Genomic DNA, 18,441 nt, shown 5'->3' on the forward strand with positions numbered 1-18,441 from the left:
ATCCGTGCGCAGAAACGCGTCCACCGGGTCTAGCACGCACGCACTCTCTCTGAAAGCCTCAATCATACGGGCGGTCTCGGACGGCATTGGGTCTGGTCTCAACCTCATCGCGATTACGTTTCACAATTCAGATGCTTCCTTCAGCTTTGCGAGCAAGTATCACCTATAGGAGGAATGTCGAACGCGAGTCTTGTCATGATGTACTGTGCGCGGCGGAGTTAGCCGATGAGCTCGTCGTCCTTTTCTATAGTTTCGTACCTTCCACCACGTCCTCCTAGCTTTACATGTCAGCAAAGCGACATTCAGAGCTTAGCGCTGTCCTGGGCGCGAATGTCAAAGTTGATCCTTGGGAACGTCGCAAGCAATGACTTGCCGCCCTCGGTCTTGACCTTGATGGTGACGCTGGCGCCGTCCAACCCGACCAGCTGGCCGACCTGGGGTACTCGGCCCGTGTCGACCGGCGTAACGCTGACCGTCTGACCCTTCTCGCCGCTGAACCAGCCGGCCTTGACGAGCGCGTCATCCTTGCTGATGCTGAGCGCGCTCTCCGCCTGCTGACTGCCCTGCTCGGCCTGCTTGAGGATCACCTCTGCGCCTTGCTCGGCGGTCAGCTTGACGGGCTTGATCTTGTGCTGCGCCAGGTACTCCCGCACGGCTGCCATCCAGGTGAGCGTTCGTGGGAAGGGGTACTTGCTCCAGTCCTGGGTCGGGTTCTTGGCGCTCACGGTAGGCAGGAGGTCCTCGCCCGTTCGTAGCTGCGTCTGCACCCAGTTCATCGGCGTGTACAGACTGACGTCCAGGTACTGGATCGAATCGCCGAACAAGAACTTGCCATTTTGCTCCTTGAGATGGCTCTCGATGGCTTCCAAGTTGGCGGTCAGCTGAGACCTCACAAAGGGCACCTTGGCCTTCATCGATTCCGAGTCAAAGGAGCTGCCGGGCATGAAAGACTTGCGGTCCTTGACAAAAGTCTCGTTGAGCGGCGCGTTGTAGAGGTGACCGGCGCCGAGGCGGAACATGCTGCTCTCCGCCCAGTTGACCGCGAGCTGCATTTGCAGCGCCGGGAACTGACGGAGGAGCGACTTGTTGGTCGATGCGCCACCGAAGGCTCGTTCCAGGGCAAGAGACGCAGCCGTCGTGTCGATGTACGCTTGACCGTCGATGAAGACCACAGGAATACGACGGTAGGTGATGCCCAGCAGCTTGGACAGCATGGGTCGCGGCATCACAGGTGGCACATCGACGAGGGTCCATTCGACACCATAGTGGTCCAGCAGAAAGGTGATCTTCTGGTAGAAGGGCGAGGCGGCGTAGCCGTAGACGATGACGCGGTTGTTGGGCTGGGCGGTCGCCATTTTGTCAGTGGTTCGTGGGGTCGATGTGTTCAAGTGTGAAGGAGGATGGAAGGATGGAAGGAGCACCGAAAGGAAGAAGATGTGGGGACGGCCGGCAAGCAGAAGTCAGGGTGAGCTGAGAGCCGGTCAGAAGCTACCCGGCGAGTCGGTTACTCGTTCGACCCCGCGTAAGGCAAACAAAAGAGGGTTCTTCTGAATAGCCGAGAAGCACCAAACGCCGCTTGACCTTGGCCTGCGCGGGAATTTGGAAGCAAATCGGCGATTCGGAAGCTTCGCCGTGGTCGCTTCAACATGCTATGCTGTGGTCAGCCTCTCAAAAGGCGCTCCGAGATATGGAGCGTATGCAGGAAGAACCATGCCTTGGTACGATCCAATGAGGATCCGACAGAACCGAAGGACGCGGTGCTGCATGTGGGTTGGTGGGGCGAATCGACGCGATTGCGGATGGAAAGATACAATTACAATGGGGTTGCAATGAGTGCGTGGCCGGAAAGGACCTTAAGAGAGGGGGACAGTCGTGTGTTGGCACGATTGAACCATGGCCGCAGCTTTTCCGCCAGCTGCTAGGTGTGCGAGAAGCAACATGCCTTGATCAAGTACTGGCTGTTGGCGATGGTGGCGGCATCATTGGCGGATCATGCAGTCGACCGTGGTTCATATGGCATGGATGCAGAAGCGAAACTCCATCTTCATGCCTCATCGACGATATTGTGAAGTGCCTTGAGGTCGGCCAGCTCAGCCTCTCTCCTTGCGAGGTCGGCCTTTGCGGCCAAGCGTGCGGGCATGTGGTACAGCACGACGATGTAGCGTTCGTTGAGATGAAATCCGTTGAGGTTGTCGAGTGCGCGCTTTGCATCGGCCATCTCCTCGTAGACGACGTAGGCTGTGCCCTTCGTGCCTGTCCCATCTCCGAGTCGTACTTGACGAATGGCTCCGTATCGACCAAAGACCTGATACAAGTCGGCACCGGTGGTGTTGTAGTTGAGGTTCTTGACAAAGAGAATGCGACTGTGCTGTCGCGCAGCACCGGCGGAAGAGTGGCTAGCCATGCCGTGTCGCCATCGATCGAATCCGTCGGCGCTCTTTGATGAGCAGTGAGGTGGATCGAGGAGCTATGTGAAGATGACAGGATGAACACTGAAATGAAGAGTGAGTGAGCTCGAAGATGCGCAGCAGCGCAAAGTCGAAATCCGACTTCCGCAAAAACCAGCGCAACATCGATGACCGCCGAGCAAAATCGGAATCAACCGACGGGCCTTCCGTTGTGCTCAGCAGCTTTTCGATGAGGCAATGAGAAGCTGCATTTGTCTTGACGCATGTGGTCTGAATGCTCTGCGCGAAGCTATAGTCACCGTCTGCGAATCGGCGGGAGCAGGTAGGATGTTGACGGAGACCCTTGGAGTGCTTGACAGGTTGGGCGCTAAGCGAAGCCAGACCTTCCCTCGAGATAGCGATTGCGAAGCTTTTTCTTATCAAGATTCAATTTTTTTTCTTCGCGAAGTCACAGTTTTAGGTTTTCTGAGGCCCTTCGAGGTGAAGCTTGGAGCAACTCCTACTCTTGCTACTCTCATCCAGTGACCACGCATTGCCCACCATTCCGTCTCCTCATCCGATTCGAGCCGGCCTAGCCTCCTCGTCACGAGCAGCAGCAGCAGCTTCGGTGAAACCAAGATCACCTTTCGTCGAAACAGGTAAGTGGAAGAAGCGCCATGGCGACATACCTGACTTGCTCGCGGTCCAGCAGCAGAGTGGACGAGGCGGTCCAATGGTCCCGGCTGAGCTTATCGGTCGAAGCTCTCGAAACACGAGCATCGGTCCCATTCCGGGTAACGTTCCGACGGCCTTGGCAGCAGCAGCATCGGCCATAGTCATCATGGCCTCCAAGGTCACACTGCCTCCTCGACACTGCTCCCACATGAAGGCGCCCTCTTTTCACGTCAACAGGCTCTCGCCCATCAGCCTCGACGTGACGAGCGGCCTCTCTGGTCTCCCAGTCATCACTTCGGCTTCACAGACAATACTTCGCGTCACTCGCACGTCAGCTCAGCACCCGAAATCGGCAGCACTGCGCTTTCGCCGCCTCGGTCAACACGCTTGCACTGCTTTGGCAAGCATCGCATCCTTTGCGTCTTCCACGTCGCTAGCTCGACCCGATCTGCTGCTGCCAACACTGCTTTGGACAGCCCTCTTTGTCTGCAATGCTGCTCGCTGCTCACGCTTCACGCCGCACGATCACTGACATGGTCCTCTCATCCACTGCATCTTTCTCTGCACCTGTTTCCGTGCCCTTGTCAGTTCGCGGCAGTCTACCTAGACGCAACGCAGCTTTCCACTGCTCTGGTCGACTCAGCGCCAAGTCAGATCCTGAACCGCTCGACCTCTCTCGCCTCAATTCATTGCTCGACAAGCTAGCTCGCCCTCCGTCGCTCCGATCGGCATCTTCGTCCGAAAGCTTCTCGTCTTTCACCGCCTCGAGCTCGGCTTCTTCCTCCGTCTCGGCACTGCCTCTGACCCCTCGGCTCCGAAGCAACAACGCCTTCCGTGAGCCCTCACACGTCCGCTCCCATCGCAAAGCGCAATTCAACGCTCTGCTCGACACCTTCCATCGCGCAACCATTTGCGACTTCGAGAACAGCTACCAGCTTTCCGCCTCGGATCTCGCTCACGCTTTTGATCGTCAAGCCACCTCGTTCCGTCCCATACATCCCAACGACGTCCTTCGCGGTGTGGCAAGCAGCATGTCCGAGCCCGTCGTCCAGCACACCTCGCAGTCCGGCTCCACGCCTTCCGCCGAGAACCCCGGAAAGCTCGTCCAGGCATCCGGCATCGCTGCTCCTTTCCAGGATGCCATCAAGGAGGCCATCCAGGCACGTGTTGACCAGGGCAAGTCCAGGCCCAAGCTTGTCGGTATTCTCCCCACGCCCAGTCCTCCTAGCGTAGCCTACTCGGAATGGACGCGCAAAGCGTGCGAGGCCGTCGGCATCGAGTTCGAGATCTGGAAGACTTGGGACGACTCGGTCGAGGTCAAGGAGGAGGACCACAAGGGCACCGCGCCCGACTTTGACCTCGAGGCCGACGTGGAAGACCTCATCATTGCTGCCAATGCAGACGAGAGCGTGCACGGCATCATGGTGTACTACCCCATCTTCTTTGGTCGCCAAGACACTTACCTCCAGCAAATTGTGGACCCACGCAAGGATGTAGAAGGTCTGCACTTCAGCTACTGCTGGAACATGTACCACAATGTGCGATGGATCTCGCCCTCAAAGCTCGGCAACGCCCCTGGCACGACACGCGAGCTTCCTGAAGAGCGCGCTACTCGTGAGGCGCTCGATGCCGAGCAGGTGCCACCCGGCATGGCCAAGTCGATCTTGCCATGCACACCCTTGGCCATGGTCAAGTGTCTCGAAGCTGTGGGCGTCTACGACCGCGAATTGCCCTACGGCGACCGACTGTTCGGCAAAACCATCACGGTGGTCAACAGGTCCGAGGTCGTCGGCCGTCCTCTCGCCGCGCTGCTCTCCAACGACGGTGCCAAAGTCTACTCGGTCGACATTGACTCGATCCAAGAGTTTAACAAGCGTGCCGTCGAGCCCTCCTCCGAACCTCAGGGCCGCGCACGATCCGAGATTGTCAAGAAGGCGCACGCTCAGAACACTGCCTCGCAGCTTCGACCACACCACGTGGTGCGCAACTGCAACATGACGGCGGAAGAGTGCATCCGTGCCTCGGACGTCGTCATCTCGGGTGTGCCTTCGGCCAACTACAAGATCGAGACCGACTGGATCAAGCCCGGTGCGGTGTGCGTCAACTTTTCCAGCGAGAAGAATTTCAAGCCAGATGTAAGGACGCGTGCGTCGATGTACTTGCCAGCCATCGGCAAGACGACGATTGCCATGCTCCAGAGGAATCTGCTCCGTCTGGTAGAGTACCGGGAGCTGTCTGAAGGTCCCTCCAAGTAGAGGTGCCGCGAACGTTTGCTCCTTGTCGCAGTCATCATCAACACCATCAATACAACGACGTGTCTAATGATTTGCCAATCTGTGCCCACCTGTAGGAGACATGAAGCGATTGCACAAACAAAGGAAAGTGAAAGGGGATCAGCATGGGAGGAGGCATCAGCACACCAGAGCAGAAGCTTTCGTCCGGAATGGAGCGGACGCCTGCCGACAGGTGGCCATCGCGTCGTCTCCGCTCAGGCTAGGCAGTGTGAGATTCGACTCACGCTCATCGAGGAGCTGACCGTGTTCATGAGCCCGAGAAGGGCAGCAGCAAGACGCGTTCGCGATCCAGAAATTTCAGGCGGACACGGCCGGGAAGAATTTCTGTGCCCTAAGTGACGTTTGGACTGAGGCTCTTGATGCTCTCCTGCTCTTGGAGCCTTGTGCGCTGCAGCAGCAAGAAGATCCGAGACAAGGCCCTCCTCATCGCGCGTTGTCTCTCTGCGCGTATTCATTTCAGAACTTGCAGCTGAGCTGAGCATAAGCATCTTATCTCTTCTTCTTCTCACACCATCACTCTCTTCTCCATCACCTCGACCCACCTTCCTTCTTTCTCACCTTTCATTCTTTACGTAGCGGCCCACGCACACGACCGTGTCCAAGCACCAAACCGCAGTACCCTCTGGCGCTCCCCACCATTCTTTCGTTGCCTCCTCTTCTGCTCAGCCCTCCACTCGTTTCAGCGCACTAACGCTCTCGGACTACATCGACAAAAGCCCCGGTCGTCATCTCGCGTGCTGCTCCTACCAACGTCGTGGCAGCTTGAGCAAGTTGGGACTGTCTACCGCCTGCGTACTCGCGTATACGTAGCGCTCTTTCTCGAACATCTCCTGACAGCCCGTTTCGCCCATCATGACAGACGCTTCCAACGGCACCAACGGCCACCTCAAGCCGTCGGCCCTCCCACCCGCGATGCGCGATGCCAAGAACTGGGAAGACCAGGACAAGCTCTCGGACTACATCCCCGTCTCGGCTGACCTCAGTCGTGCGCCCACAGCCTCCGCTTCCGTCTCTCGAGCCCAGACACCCCCCAACAAGCGTGCCGTCGACTCGGACGACGAAGACGCTGACCAGCTCGACGATGACGGTGACGTCTCCATGTCTTCGCCCTCCAAGACGCCTCGCCAGCTCGAAAAGGAGCGCGAAAAGAATGAGCGTGCTGCGGCACGCAAGCAGGAACGAGCCGTCAAGGCGGCGCAGAACGAGACGCTCGACAGCAAGCGCGAGGAGATGGCCAAGTCCAAGCTCGCCGACAGCATGAAGCGATTCTCGTACTTGCTCGGCCAGACGGAGCTCTTCCAGCACTTTATCGACATCAAGAAGGAGCGCGATGAAGAATTTGCCAAGATGCTTGAGGAGTCGCAGCAGGCGAGCTCGAAGAAGTCCAAGAAGGGCGGGGACAACCGTCGCAGAAAGACGGAGAAGGAGGAGGACGAGGAGCTGCTCAAGGATGGAGACGAGGAGGAGAGCTTCGTGTTCAACGAGTCGCCGGCGTACGTCAAGGGCGGCAAGATGCGCGACTACCAGGTGCAGGGTCTCAACTGGATGATCTCGTTGTACCACAATGGTATCAACGGTATCCTTGCCGATGAGATGGGGCTGGGCAAGACGCTGCAGACCATCTCGTTCCTCGGCTACCTCCGCGACTTCCGCGACACCCCCGGTTTCCATCTCGTCGTAGTACCCAAGTCGACGCTCGACAACTGGTACCGCGAGTTCCAGCGCTGGGTGCCCGGCTTCAACGTCGTCACCCTCAAGGGCTCGAAGGAGGAACGCGAGAACGTCATCCAGAACCACCTCCTCCCGCAAGACTTTGACGTGCTCATCACGACCTACGAGATGTGCCTTCGCGAGAAGAGCGCGCTCAAGAAGCTCTCGTGGGAGTACATTGTCATCGACGAGGCGCACCGTATCAAGAACGTCGACTCGATGCTCTCGCAGATCGTCCGCGCATTCAATTCGCGCTCGCGTCTGCTCATCACCGGCACGCCGCTGCAGAACAACCTGATGGAGCTGTGGTCGTTGCTCAACTTCCTGCTTCCCGACGTGTTCAGCAACTCGGAGGACTTCGAGTCGTGGTTCAAGGGCAAAGGCGACGAGAACCAGGACCAGGTGGTGCAGCAGCTGCACAAGGTGCTTCGACCCTTCCTGCTGCGTCGCGTCAAGGCGGATGTGGAAAAGTCGCTTCTGCCCAAGAAGGAGATCAACCTCTTCGTCGGCTTGACCGAGATGCAGCGCAAGTGGTACAAGAGCATCCTCGAGAAGGACATTGACGCGGTCAACGGCGGTGCGGGCAAGAAGGAGGGCAAGACGCGGCTGCTCAACATTGTCATGCAGCTGCGCAAGTGCTGTAATCACCCGTACCTGTTCGACGGTGCCGAGCCAGGACCGCCTTTCACCACGGACGAGCATCTCGTCGACAACGCGGGCAAGATGCTGGTCTTGGACAAGATGTTGCGCAAGATGAAGGAGAAGGGCTCTCGAGTCCTGATTTTCAGTCAAATGAGTCGAATGCTCGACATCCTCGAAGACTACTGTCTTTTCCGCGAGTACAAGTACTGTCGAATCGACGGTGGTACCGCGCACGAGGACCGGATCGCCGCCATCGACGAGTACAACAAGCCGGGCAGCGAAAAGTTCATCTTCCTGCTCACCACGCGCGCCGGTGGACTCGGTATCAACCTCACCACGGCCGACATTGTCGTCCTGTTCGATTCGGACTGGAACCCGCAGGCCGATCTGCAGGCGATGGACCGCGCGCACCGCATCGGTCAAACCAAGCAGGTGTACGTCTTCCGGTTCGTCACTGAGCATGCGATCGAGGAGCGCATCCTCGACCGTGCCGCTCAAAAGCTTCGTCTCGACCAGCTGGTCATCCAGCAGGGCCGGGCCCAGCAAGCCGCCAAAGCCGCCCAGTCCAAGGATGACCTGGTGGATATGATCCAGCACGGCGCCGAAAAGATCATCTCGGCCAAAGAGGACATGTCGATCAACGACGACATTGACGACATCATCTCGCGCGGTGAAGAACGCACCCAAGCCATCCAGGCCAAGTACCAAGGTCTCAATCTCGACGATCTGAACAACTTCAAATCCGACACAGTGTACAACTGGGAGGGGAACGACTTTTCAGAGCGGAAACCCATTGGTCAGCTGTGGATCGAGCCGAGCAAGCGTGAGCGCAAGGCGAACTACAGTATCGATAATTATTATCGCGATGCGATGCGGGTTGGACCGAAGCCTGCGGCGCCCAAGGCACCGAGGGCGCCCAAGCAGATTAACATCAACGATTTCCAGTTCTACCCGGCCCGGTTGGCGGAGCTGCAGGAGCGCGAGACGGCGGCGTACCAGCGGTCGATTGGCTACCGCGTCCCTGCCAACCCGTCTGACGGGCAGACGGCGGACGAGGCCGAGGAGGAGCGCAAACGCGAGCAGGAGCTCATCGACACCGCCGAGGCTCTGACCGAGGAGGAGGTCGAGGAGAAAGAGCAGCTAGCCAGCGAGGGTTTCGGCAACTGGAATCGACGCGAGTTCCAAATCTTCGTCCGTGGATGCGAGCGCTACGGTCGCAAAGCCTTCGCTCTCATCGCCGCCGACATGCCGGACCTGTCGAAGACCGAAAAGGAAGTGCGGGAGTACTCGCGCGTGTTCTGGGATCGAATCGACGAGCTGACCGACTCGGCCAAGCTGGTAGCCCGGATCGAGGAGGGCGAATCCAAACTCGCCAAGCAGCAACACCAGGAGAGCGTGCTCAAACGCAAAGTGGATATGTACCGTCAACCGCTGCTGCAGCTCAAGATGCACTACGGCCAGAACAAGGGCAAGAGCTACAGTGAGGAGGAGGATCGATTCCTGCTAGTCAAGCTGGCCGAGTACGGGTTGGGTGAGGGGGATACGTACGATCGGATCAAGAAGGATGTGATGCTCTGGCATGGGTTCAGGTTTGATTGGTTTATCAAGAGTAGGACGCCGCAGGAGCTGCAGAGGAGGTGCAATACGTTGTTGTTGTTGGTGCTCAAGGAGATGGAGGAGGAAGATAGTAAGGGTGGGGGGAAGAAGAGGAAGGCGTTGGATACGGGTAGCAATGCCGGGAGCAGCAGGGCGGGTACGCCGACTGTGGGAGCGAGTAAGAAGAAGAAGAAGTGAGTCCGAGGCCGGAGGGTAGGGGTGCTTTGTGGTCTTTCCGTGCAATCTCAGTCAATTTTCAGTCCAGGCGCTTGATCGTGTGAATGCAGAAGTGGCATTGCGTGCGTTGGATGAGGTCGTCCAGCGTGGATGCAGCACCGACACTCTGAACTCGGGCCGGATGGCGCTCAACGGGAGGCTAGGCAGGCACAAACCCAACCAACTCCCTCACCCACCCCTCCCTCACCTCGTCCAGCCTATCCATGAGGAGCAGCACACTCGCCGCTCTGGCCGCAATCTTCCCTGCCATCCCTGTGGGCGCCTGCGCTTGCACATCGGCAAACACCTCCCGCGTCCAGCTCATCAGTTGCTGCAGGTGGGACACGCTGTGTCGGTCCTGTAGGAGGCGCTGTGGGTCACCTTGGAGGGTGCGATCGAGGGTGATGGCTAGGAGGGTGAGGAGGGAGTTTGTGAGCGGGCCTGTGGGGGTGAGTGTTGGTGAGAGGGAGGTGCTGAGCAGGTCGAGGACGGATGTTGTGACGGAAGGGATGAGGGTGGTGGGTGCGAGGGAGAGGAGGACGCTGATCGTGTCGTGAAACAGTGCGGTCGTTGTTGTGTCAAACCCTCCCGCACCGCGTTGTGCGTATGCCTGGTAGGCGAGGAACCGGTTGATGAGGGGGAAGAGGTAGACTGGGCCCGCTAGCTGTGCCCACTCGTCCTTGCCACCCGTCACCAGCGCTGATGGGGCTGATGGATCGTGCAACTGGACCATCTTGCCCCGACCGGCGCTCGTCTGTTGAGACACCATCAGCCCGCGCTGCCTCTTGATCTGGGGCACCTTCGACTCGCCCACCGCCCGCGCACCTTTCACCACCCCTTCCATCACCCGTTCCACCCTCCCCCCCTCTTCCTCATCCCCATCTCCCGCTGCATCGCCCTTGGCCAACACCACTGCGCTCTCGACCACCGCCCACCAAACACCCCTCCTCTGCGCTTCACTATACTGTCCGCCCATCCCTTGCTCCACCAACACGGGCACCACCACGCCCGGCTCTGCGATCGCTAACGCCTTCACCGCCGCCCGCCGCATCTGCTCGAACCGCTTGATCCCATAATTGTCGTGCAGCGCAATGAGCGTCAGCACCAGGTCCACCGCATTCTCCCGCACTTCCGCGCCAAAAGCGGGGTTCGACTTGCGCGCGATGAGCGAGGAGGCGTGGTGCAAGCCCTGACGGATGCTGCTGCGGTCTGAGGCGCGGAGGAGGGGCGAGAGTTGGGAGATGTAGATCGGAGGTGGCGGGGTGCGGGTGAAGCTGGGTGCGTGGGCGTCGGTGTTAGCGTCCAGGTCGGTAATTTTTCCGCCCGAGCGAGGGTTGGTGTTGAGCAGGGTGTTGGTTTCAGACGTGGATAGGCCGGTGAGGGAGGCTGCGAGGCGGTGGACGGATTCTGGGTCGTCCGGCGCAATGTCGCTATCCGACCCCTCCGAGCTGGAGTCTGACGCGTCTGAAGCGCGAGTGGGGCGGGAGGAAAACATCGTGAGCGGCGACTCTTGCGGTGGGAGTTCCTGCTCGTTGTCAGGCTCGATCATCGTGATGAGCGGTCTTGTCTTCGCTCCAACAGCGGGTCGGACCGGCGCTACTCGCTCCGGCAACCTCCTCGTCCTCACCTTCCCCCTCTTCTCCTTGCTAATCGACTCGATCCTCTCCACCATCCGTTCCTCCTCTTCAACCCCGACCACCCGCACGGCCTCCCCAACCCCCTTCCATCCCTCCCTTACCCTGTCCACACATTTCACATGGTGTGACCAGGCATCGCCCAACGCCCTCACCACCCGCGCCTCCTCCCTCCCCTCCCCCGTCCCGTTCCATGCGCCTTTACCGAAGTTCAGCGCTTTCCCTTCCCCGGCAGTCTTGGCGCTGAGCAGTTCGGCGATCAGCATGCCCATCCGTCGGATGGTCGGATCGGGCTGCTCGAGGTGCGACGAGACGCCGGTAATTACCGCGCTCGAGCGAGCGACTGCGGCTAGCCCCGGGAGGGTGGACGGTATCGCAGCGAGAAGGCATGCGATGAGGGTGCTGAGGAAGAGGGTGGGGGTGAGCAGGGCTAGTCGGATGCGCGAGGGGTCGGACCACTGTTCGAGGGACGATTCGAGGCAGATGAGCAGGGATGCAGGCGGCAGTGTGTGCGCGAGATGGTGCGCCCAGGCCCAGGCGAGGAGGGGGGAGTGGTGGGGCGAGGAGAGGGCGAGGAGGCGGAAATCGGCGATGAGGCGCGATTCAGCGTCGTCGTCATCGTCCGAGTCGGAGGCGGACGTCGTGGAATAGTCCGAAGACGAGGGACGGAGTAGGGTGTCGAAGATGTGAGTGAGGGCAGCAACCATCTCCTGCGACGACTTGCCAAGGAACGCTGTCCCCTCCGTCCCTGGCCTCGCCTTCTCGGCGCTCGTCACCAACACACTGGCTACGCCTTTTCTTGTCATCCAGTACTGCAACGTCTCCACCAGCCCACAATCCAATCTACCCCTCAAACTCCTCCCCAACCTACTCCGCAACCTCGCGCAGTTCCGCGCAGCACCCTCATCCCCTTGTATCCTGCGCAGAAGCGTCACCCAAAAACCACGCCCTTCGGCATCCACCGCTCTGCTCAGGTATCCCATCCTGTCGAGCCGCGTTAGCACGTCTTTGAGGTGTTTTGTCGGCACCCTCTCTCCCTCTTTCGCTGTGGAGAGACACTGCGCAATCCCGCCGACGAGCACCCTCCCGATCCATGTTGTCTGCGAGAAGCCAGCGGGAAGCTTCCCCTGTGTCGCATTCGCCAGTCGATCGGGGAGGGAGCAGGCCAAGCGTAGTGTCTCGCTCCACGCCACGTCTGCGCGAGCTGCATTGGGTTCCGCTTGCACGCTTGACACCAGTGCGGGAAGCGACAGTCGATCCAACGCTTCAATGCAGAGCCTCTCGAGCGCGGCGAGCGTGAGCGGATGAAGGTTGGGAGAAGGGAGAACCCGGCAGAGGGTGCGTAGTGCGCATTGCTGTACCGCACCTTTTTGGGCTGCTTGGAGGGAGGGCGCGAATGACCAGAGCTCGAGCAGGTCACGAAGCTGAGTAGAAGATGGGAGATCGATCACGATGCGCACAAGGAGGGCTTCTTGGATCGTCTCGATGAGCAGGACGTCGAGTGGGGCGCGCTGCGGTGCGCTGGTCGAGGCAGAGGGTCCGATGGCGGGCCTGAGGCTCGGTGGAAGAGCATCGGGGCCAAAGAGACGGATGAAGGGGGCAGTGAATGTTGCAATGACTTCGGAAGGCGAGCCGAATCGTTTAGTTCCGTCCTTGATCGCTGCAAAGTCTCGTCTGAGCTGCCGAGAGTCGACAGTGTGGGAGGGGCCTGCCGACATGGTTGGCGCTGCCTGCATCACTTCTGCAAGCGACATCGCGATCACCTTTGCTTTAAGTTCAGGCGTAGATCATCGTTCTACTGCTGCGTGACCGTGACGTGACCTCAGCGGGAGTGCTTGATTGTGTTGCTCGAGATGAGGAAGAAAGGAAGATTGCTGGGAGTAGTTGCGGAAAGTGTTACTTTCTCTCCACGCCAAAAAGTTCAGGGTCCTTCTGTCCGACTTCCGCGCTCTCGACAGTTCGAGGCCTTTCTTGTCAGCTCATTGCACACACCCTATCACTCATACGAGCTCCCAGACACACGGAACACAAACGAGGTCACTGAAGATGCTAACGATACTCGAATTGATGCATGAAACAAGACTGCGAGAAAGCTGACTGCCACAAATGGCCATGAAAGAAGTCATAGAAAATGCGAATGCTAACAAAGGTACTGTGCGACCGCTCACGCCCAATCGAGCACATCATCCAAATCCAGCCCGATGCCCAGTCCCATAGGCACCTCGGTCGACACCTGGCGATGCTTGGCGCCGCTGCTGCTGTTCGACCTATTGCCGTCCCTGCCAGCGGTACCCAGCGCCTTGTGCAGGCGCGCCGACGAGCTAGCGCCGGCGCCCGAAGGCAGACCCAACCCAAGATGGCTCGGCTGGCGTTCGTGCGTGCCGTAGCTGTGCGGGGCGAGGAAGCGCGGGCTGCTCATGTCGAACGTCGGCGTGCGCGGGAAGGGCGATGACGAGGGAGGGAAGTCGTCGCTCGCATCGAACCTGCCTGCGCGCATTGAAGACATGTTGGGCTGGCGAGGCTGCAGCTCGGGCGTCTTGAGCAGTGAGCTCGACCAGGGCGTGCCGAGACCTGATGGCTGACGGGCGCGGACGGCACGCGTGCTCGAGGTGGGCGACTGGAGCTGCCACGCTCGGCTGTTGCTGCCGTTGTAGAAGGCCTCGTTGCCGAGGTGGTCCTCGAAGCCGTCCACATAGCCGCTGCTGTAGACCAGGCTGGGCATGCTGGTGGAAGGCTCGGTGCCGAAGGCACCTGACAAAAAGTCGCGACCCGGCGTGGACAGCAGACCACCGCTAAAGGAGTCGACCCGCTGATGACGACCGGCTGAGCGCGACGGTGTCTGGCTGCCCAGAGGCTGAGCGCCTGAACGGTACGCCCAAGAGCCACCGGAAGCAAGGCGGGAAGGCGTCGAAAAGACGTCGGCGTGCACCGCCTCGTCCACGCCAAGACCAAGGGAGAGCGGACCCGAGTGACTAGCCTTGCGCCCGGAGGCGTGGCGGCTAGGCGTGCTCATACCAACCATGCGAGGCGGTGTGGCCTGGCGCTCGGACCTGTTGCTGGCGCGGGTGGGCTCCCAATCAGCGCGCGAGAAGCCGGCGAGCAGGCTCGGCGTGGTGCTGGCATCGGTGAAGTCGGCTGTAGCTTCGCTGGACCTCGAGGGAGTCTCGGGTACGGCAGGGCGGACACCGGACGAGGCGGTGGTGCTCTTGCGAGCGAGCGGCGATCCGGGTTCGTTGATCCTCCAGCCAACGCGCTCGGCTCGAGAACGACCCTGACCTTGACGCTTGACTGTGCTGCGTCCACCACGATCGCCCACCGACAGAAGCGGCGGGCTGGGAGCGAGTGCGATCGATGACGACACAGCGACACCGTGGCGGTGGATGGGTGTGCCACTCGGGAGAGTGAAGACGGGCTCCTGGCCCAAGAGCACAGCCTCGAGCGCCTCGGGCGTGCTGAGATGCGCGTAGGAGGAAGCTGAAGCTGGCATCGACGAGGCAGGCGAGAGGTGTTCCGTGAGGGCGGCCTCGCAGCAGTCGTCGCAGAACCACTCGTCTGAAAGTTCGTTGACCGCATCAATGCCGACACAGGGCAGGTGAAGCCAGTGTCGGCATCCGTCGCACTGGACCATGATGATGGAATCATCGTCGATGCCGCACTTGCAGCCAAAGATGGCGCTGGCGTTGGATCGTGCCAAAGAAGCGCCGGTCGCCACCGATTTGCGTGACGAGCTAGCGACGGAAGCCGCCACCTTGGGTTTGCGGCCACGACGCTTTGGTGTCTCGGCGACGCGCAGCAGCAGCTGTTGCTTCGACTTCCTGCCGCGTTTGGCGGGAGTGCGAGCGTTGGCGGCAGCAGTGACGGCGGCCGAGAGCTGGGCACGCTGAAGCTTGCGAGCACGATCGAGCAAGGCCTTGGCCACCATCGGATGGTGTCGGAAAGCTGATGCGCCCGAAGGCTCTGCGAGGTCGAGCTCGGTCTCGTCGCTCGAATCTGACTCGAGCCATCGCTGAATGCCCTCGCGGCGCTTCTGCTTGACATCGTCGATGTGACGGCCAGCAGCGGACCAGGGGCCGCTTGGGCAGTCGGGCCAGTCGAGTGTTGGCAGCTTGGCGGCGCTGTTGCTGCTGCCGCCGAGACGAGGGCGGTGGACTTTGTCGTCCTGTTGCTTGGAGGAACCGACCGGGTCCATGCGCATCAATGCCATCAACGCCTTCTGGGTTTCAGCGCTGATGTCCCCGGACGCTTGGCTCGCCTTGTTCATCTTCTTGACCGGCGAGACGGGCTCGGAGGCCGGGAACTGAGACGATAACGAGAAGCTGGGTGAGATGCCCGAGGGGCAAGGAGTGCCGGCCGAAGTGGGATCGGTGGAGGACCCATTCTCGCTTCGAGCTGCCGAGTCGTCCGAGTCGCATCCTCGCAGCAGCGCCGACGCATCGCGATCAGACGAGCAGGAAAAGCGTCTCGATGCAAAGCTGTCGGGGTTGGGAGGGTGATCGGTGATCTGCTGCGCAAAGTCGCGGTGGATGGCGACTCGACCCAGGCCTTCGACCTCGAGTGGCACCAGCTTTGCGTTCTGGTCGATGATGGGCGAATCCTCAAAGGTGAAGGCGGCGAATGGATCGCGCGTCTCGACCGAGAAGAGACCGGTCATGACGGGCTCGGGTACGAAGCGAGGTGAAAAGCCGGGCGAGCTTTTGCTGCGATCTTCTGAGAGAGGCACCGAGCTGATCATGGCAGCCGAGGCCCAGCCCGAGAGATCGACGAGGCTGCGCTGGGAAGTGTGGAGCTCCGATGCGAAGGCGGTAGACGCCTTGCGCTTGCTTGGAGAGGCCTCGACGGCAGTGCTAGCTAGAGGATGAGATGGACGACCGATCTTGGGCAAAGTGTGAGGAACAGCATTGGGAGTGCGCTCGCCGCTGACGGGAGACTCCCATCCCATATGGACGTTGCCAACGCGCTTGCCGCGACGAGGGGTAGAGAGCACCTTGGAGGTGTCTGCGTCTTCGAGGTCGGCGAGGGTGGTCGACGACGACGATGCGAAAGGCGAAGAGCGACTATATTCGAAGATGTTGCTGCTCGAAATGGGCAGACCGAGGCCCTGCGCAGGGGCGGTATCGTGGTCGATGGCGGCTCGTGAGTTCATGACGGCGTCCATGATGCTGGCGGTGCTAGAAGTGCGCTTGAAGGAGCTTCTCGCCTTTTTAAGGGGTGACGATGATGGAGCCGGAGAGGAAGAGGCGAGCTTGGAAGCTTTCTTGGGCGAGGAGGCGCGCTGCTTCTTTTGAGGTGATGCAGGGGGGACGGCAGCTTTGAGATGACCAGCATCAGCAAAGGGGGCCTGAATATTGACCATGGACGGCGAGAGTGCGCTCGTCATCATGTTGGTGAGAGGGGGTAGTGCTGTGATGGGCGAGGTGGACCAGGGCGCAGGTGATGGCGACGGGGGGTCAAAGTAAGGATTTGACCACGACATGGTGATGGCAGCACGCAGACGGCGTCGAAGGGATGATGGCGAGGCAGCGTAGGCAGCGTAGGCAGCGTAGGCAGCGTAGCAAGGATAATGATCACCACGAACAAGCGGCAATATCAGCGTTGGGGACGATGAGGGAGAGGATATCGCAAGGGAACAAAGGAGATAGATGTTAGCGACAGGGTCCGGATATGAAGAGGAAAGAGGAGATTATGGCGGTGGTGGGGGTGTGGGAGGTGCAAAATTTGTCTCTGCAGGGCAACAGCGCGAGGATGCTTGTGTGCATGCATGCAGTGATGCAGGCGGGCGCTCGAGCGTCGATCTCCACCGCCGTGCAATGACGCAGACTGCCGAACGGCGAGATTGCCAAAGGGACATAGGAGGGAGGACTTACGTTGATGAAAGGGATTAAGGTTGATGCAAGAGAGACAATCGAGCTGATAAAGAAAGGAAAGGCGAACTACGACCAGCGAGAGAAGAGCCTTGAAGGAGAGAAGCGAGCGAGCGAGTGTGATGTTGAGCCTACAGCTTGACGGAGCTGACGTTGATGAACCAAAAGGCGAATGTGACAAAGGGGAAGAAGATGCAATGTGACAGGATGAAAGGGGGTCGAGGTCGAATAGGATTGGGCTGAAAGGGACGCTGAGGTGCAATTGTGATTTCCCAAAAGGCAAGGCAAAGGGTGCAACAGTCACCAGTCGGCTGTCGCGAAAAGGCTGGAAATGCGTGACTGTGTGCTGCGATGCGGTGGGATGCGAGGTGCAATCGAGGTTTGGCTCAACTGCGTGCGTGCGTCGGGAATTCCGACTCGAAAACGTGCGTATGACTTGCAGGAAGATGGTCGAGAGGATGATATAGAAGCCAAGATGCTATGCAAGGGAGGCTGAGTCGATGCGGAATGGCAAGATTGGCGACAGTTTGCGAGAATAGCCAGTGGTGCAACGAGAGCAGCTCAGTGAGGATGTATGCAGCAGAAGCGAATGAATGATGAGGAGGAGCCTTTTTGATCGATGGAACGCTGAAGGAAGAGAAGCAGATGGAGAGGCAGTGTGCGACCGCGGTGGCAGTGATTGGAGATGGGGATGACGATGGTGGTGGTGATGGTGATGGTGGGACGGATGAGGACGGCGTCAGAGATAACAAAGTCCACAAAGTCGATGAGGAGGAGGAGGACAGGCCGAGGATGCTGAGTGAGGAAGGGGGAGCAGCGATTTGGCAGGTTGCAGGTTGCAGGAAGATTTGACTCAAGCGAGACCAAGTCAGACGCACGAGGGCAAGAAGGGATAGATGCTCAATCTAGCCAGGGCCGGCAGCACGACCTCTGGGAAGCGTTGATGCGCTATCAGGGCCAGACTCCGACCGTGCTTGGGAAGGACTCTGGGTCAACTGCAGCAACCGCTCGAACAGGGGCGACCCTGCGGCAGGAACATGAACTAGGCTTGGGAGAGCACGCAAGCTCACAGGCAGGAGCACGAGCAGCTGCAGCGGCAGATGTGCAGGAGGCCAGAGCGGTAAGGGCAGCAGCGTGCGAGCAAAGATGCTGCAGCCCAATGTCGCTTGATCGCAGCGGAGTAACGGAACGGCCGGACCCACAGGAGCAAGCGATTGAGGCAGAGCTCAGGGGAAAGGCAGGCAGCGCACAGGTAGCGGCAGCGGCCAAGGGAATCAGTAGGCAGGACGGGCAAAGTAAGCCTCATGAGCAGACGAGAGGAGGATGACCAGGCGAGGCCCTGCTTTGAAGCGAATTCTGGCGGAAGAGAAAGCCACGCACACGCCGTTTTGCACAGATCGACTCCGGCTTTCAAGACCAGCCGGCC

The 18,441-nt window shown here is 59.7% G+C and overlaps 6 protein-coding genes across 6 annotated transcripts; 2 read left to right on the forward strand and 4 right to left on the reverse strand.

Moving 5' to 3' along the window:
• Positions 1 to 302: 302 nt before the first annotated feature.
• On the reverse strand, positions 303 to 1,355 carry PSEUBRA_005272 (Glutathione S-transferase, N-terminal; the record flags this gene model as incomplete). Its single annotated transcript, XM_016438741.1, has 1 exon — positions 303 to 1,355. One exon carries the CDS (start codon positions 1,353 to 1,355, stop codon positions 303 to 305), a length of 1,053 nt encoding a protein of 350 aa, XP_016290571.1.
• A 689-nt stretch (positions 1,356 to 2,044) lies between these two features.
• Positions 2,045 to 2,404, reverse strand: PSEUBRA_005273 (RNA recognition motif domain protein; the record flags this gene model as incomplete). The annotated part of the gene is made up of 1 exon (XM_016438739.1): positions 2,045 to 2,404. The coding sequence occupies one exon, from the start codon at positions 2,402 to 2,404 to the stop codon at positions 2,045 to 2,047; it is 360 nt and encodes a 119-aa protein (XP_016290572.1).
• Positions 2,405 to 2,497: 93 nt separating this feature from the next.
• Positions 2,498 to 5,317, forward strand: PSEUBRA_005274 (Tetrahydrofolate dehydrogenase/cyclohydrolase, catalytic domain protein; the record flags this gene model as incomplete). Its single annotated transcript, XM_016438723.2, has 3 exons — positions 2,498 to 2,504; positions 2,984 to 3,046; positions 3,651 to 5,317. The coding sequence occupies 3 exons, from the start codon at positions 2,498 to 2,500 to the stop codon at positions 5,315 to 5,317; spliced, it is 1,737 nt and encodes a 578-aa protein (XP_016290573.2).
• An 891-nt stretch (positions 5,318 to 6,208) lies between these two features.
• On the forward strand, positions 6,209 to 9,502 carry PSEUBRA_005275 (ISWI HAND domain protein; the record flags this gene model as incomplete). The annotated part of the gene is made up of 1 exon (XM_016438717.1): positions 6,209 to 9,502. One exon carries the CDS (start codon positions 6,209 to 6,211, stop codon positions 9,500 to 9,502), a length of 3,294 nt encoding a protein of 1,097 aa, XP_016290574.1.
• A 178-nt stretch (positions 9,503 to 9,680) lies between these two features.
• On the reverse strand, positions 9,681 to 12,872 carry PSEUBRA_005276 (Telomere length regulation protein, conserved domain protein; the record flags this gene model as incomplete). The annotated part of the gene is made up of 1 exon (XM_016438742.2): positions 9,681 to 12,872. One exon carries the CDS (start codon positions 12,870 to 12,872, stop codon positions 9,681 to 9,683), a length of 3,192 nt encoding a protein of 1,063 aa, XP_016290575.2.
• Positions 12,873 to 13,318: 446 nt separating this feature from the next.
• On the reverse strand, positions 13,319 to 16,627 carry PSEUBRA_005277 (Zinc finger, PHD-finger; the record flags this gene model as incomplete). Its single annotated transcript, XM_016438735.1, has 1 exon — positions 13,319 to 16,627. One exon carries the CDS (start codon positions 16,625 to 16,627, stop codon positions 13,319 to 13,321), a length of 3,309 nt encoding a protein of 1,102 aa, XP_016290576.1.
• Between the last annotated feature and the right edge of the window lie 1,814 nt (positions 16,628 to 18,441).

The sequence above is a fragment of the Kalmanozyma brasiliensis genome (genome assembly GCF_000497045.1).
Source record: "Kalmanozyma brasiliensis GHG001 unplaced genomic scaffold PSEUBRA_SCAF5, whole genome shotgun sequence".
Taxonomy (NCBI): Eukaryota; Fungi; Basidiomycota; class Ustilaginomycetes; order Ustilaginales; genus Kalmanozyma; species Kalmanozyma brasiliensis.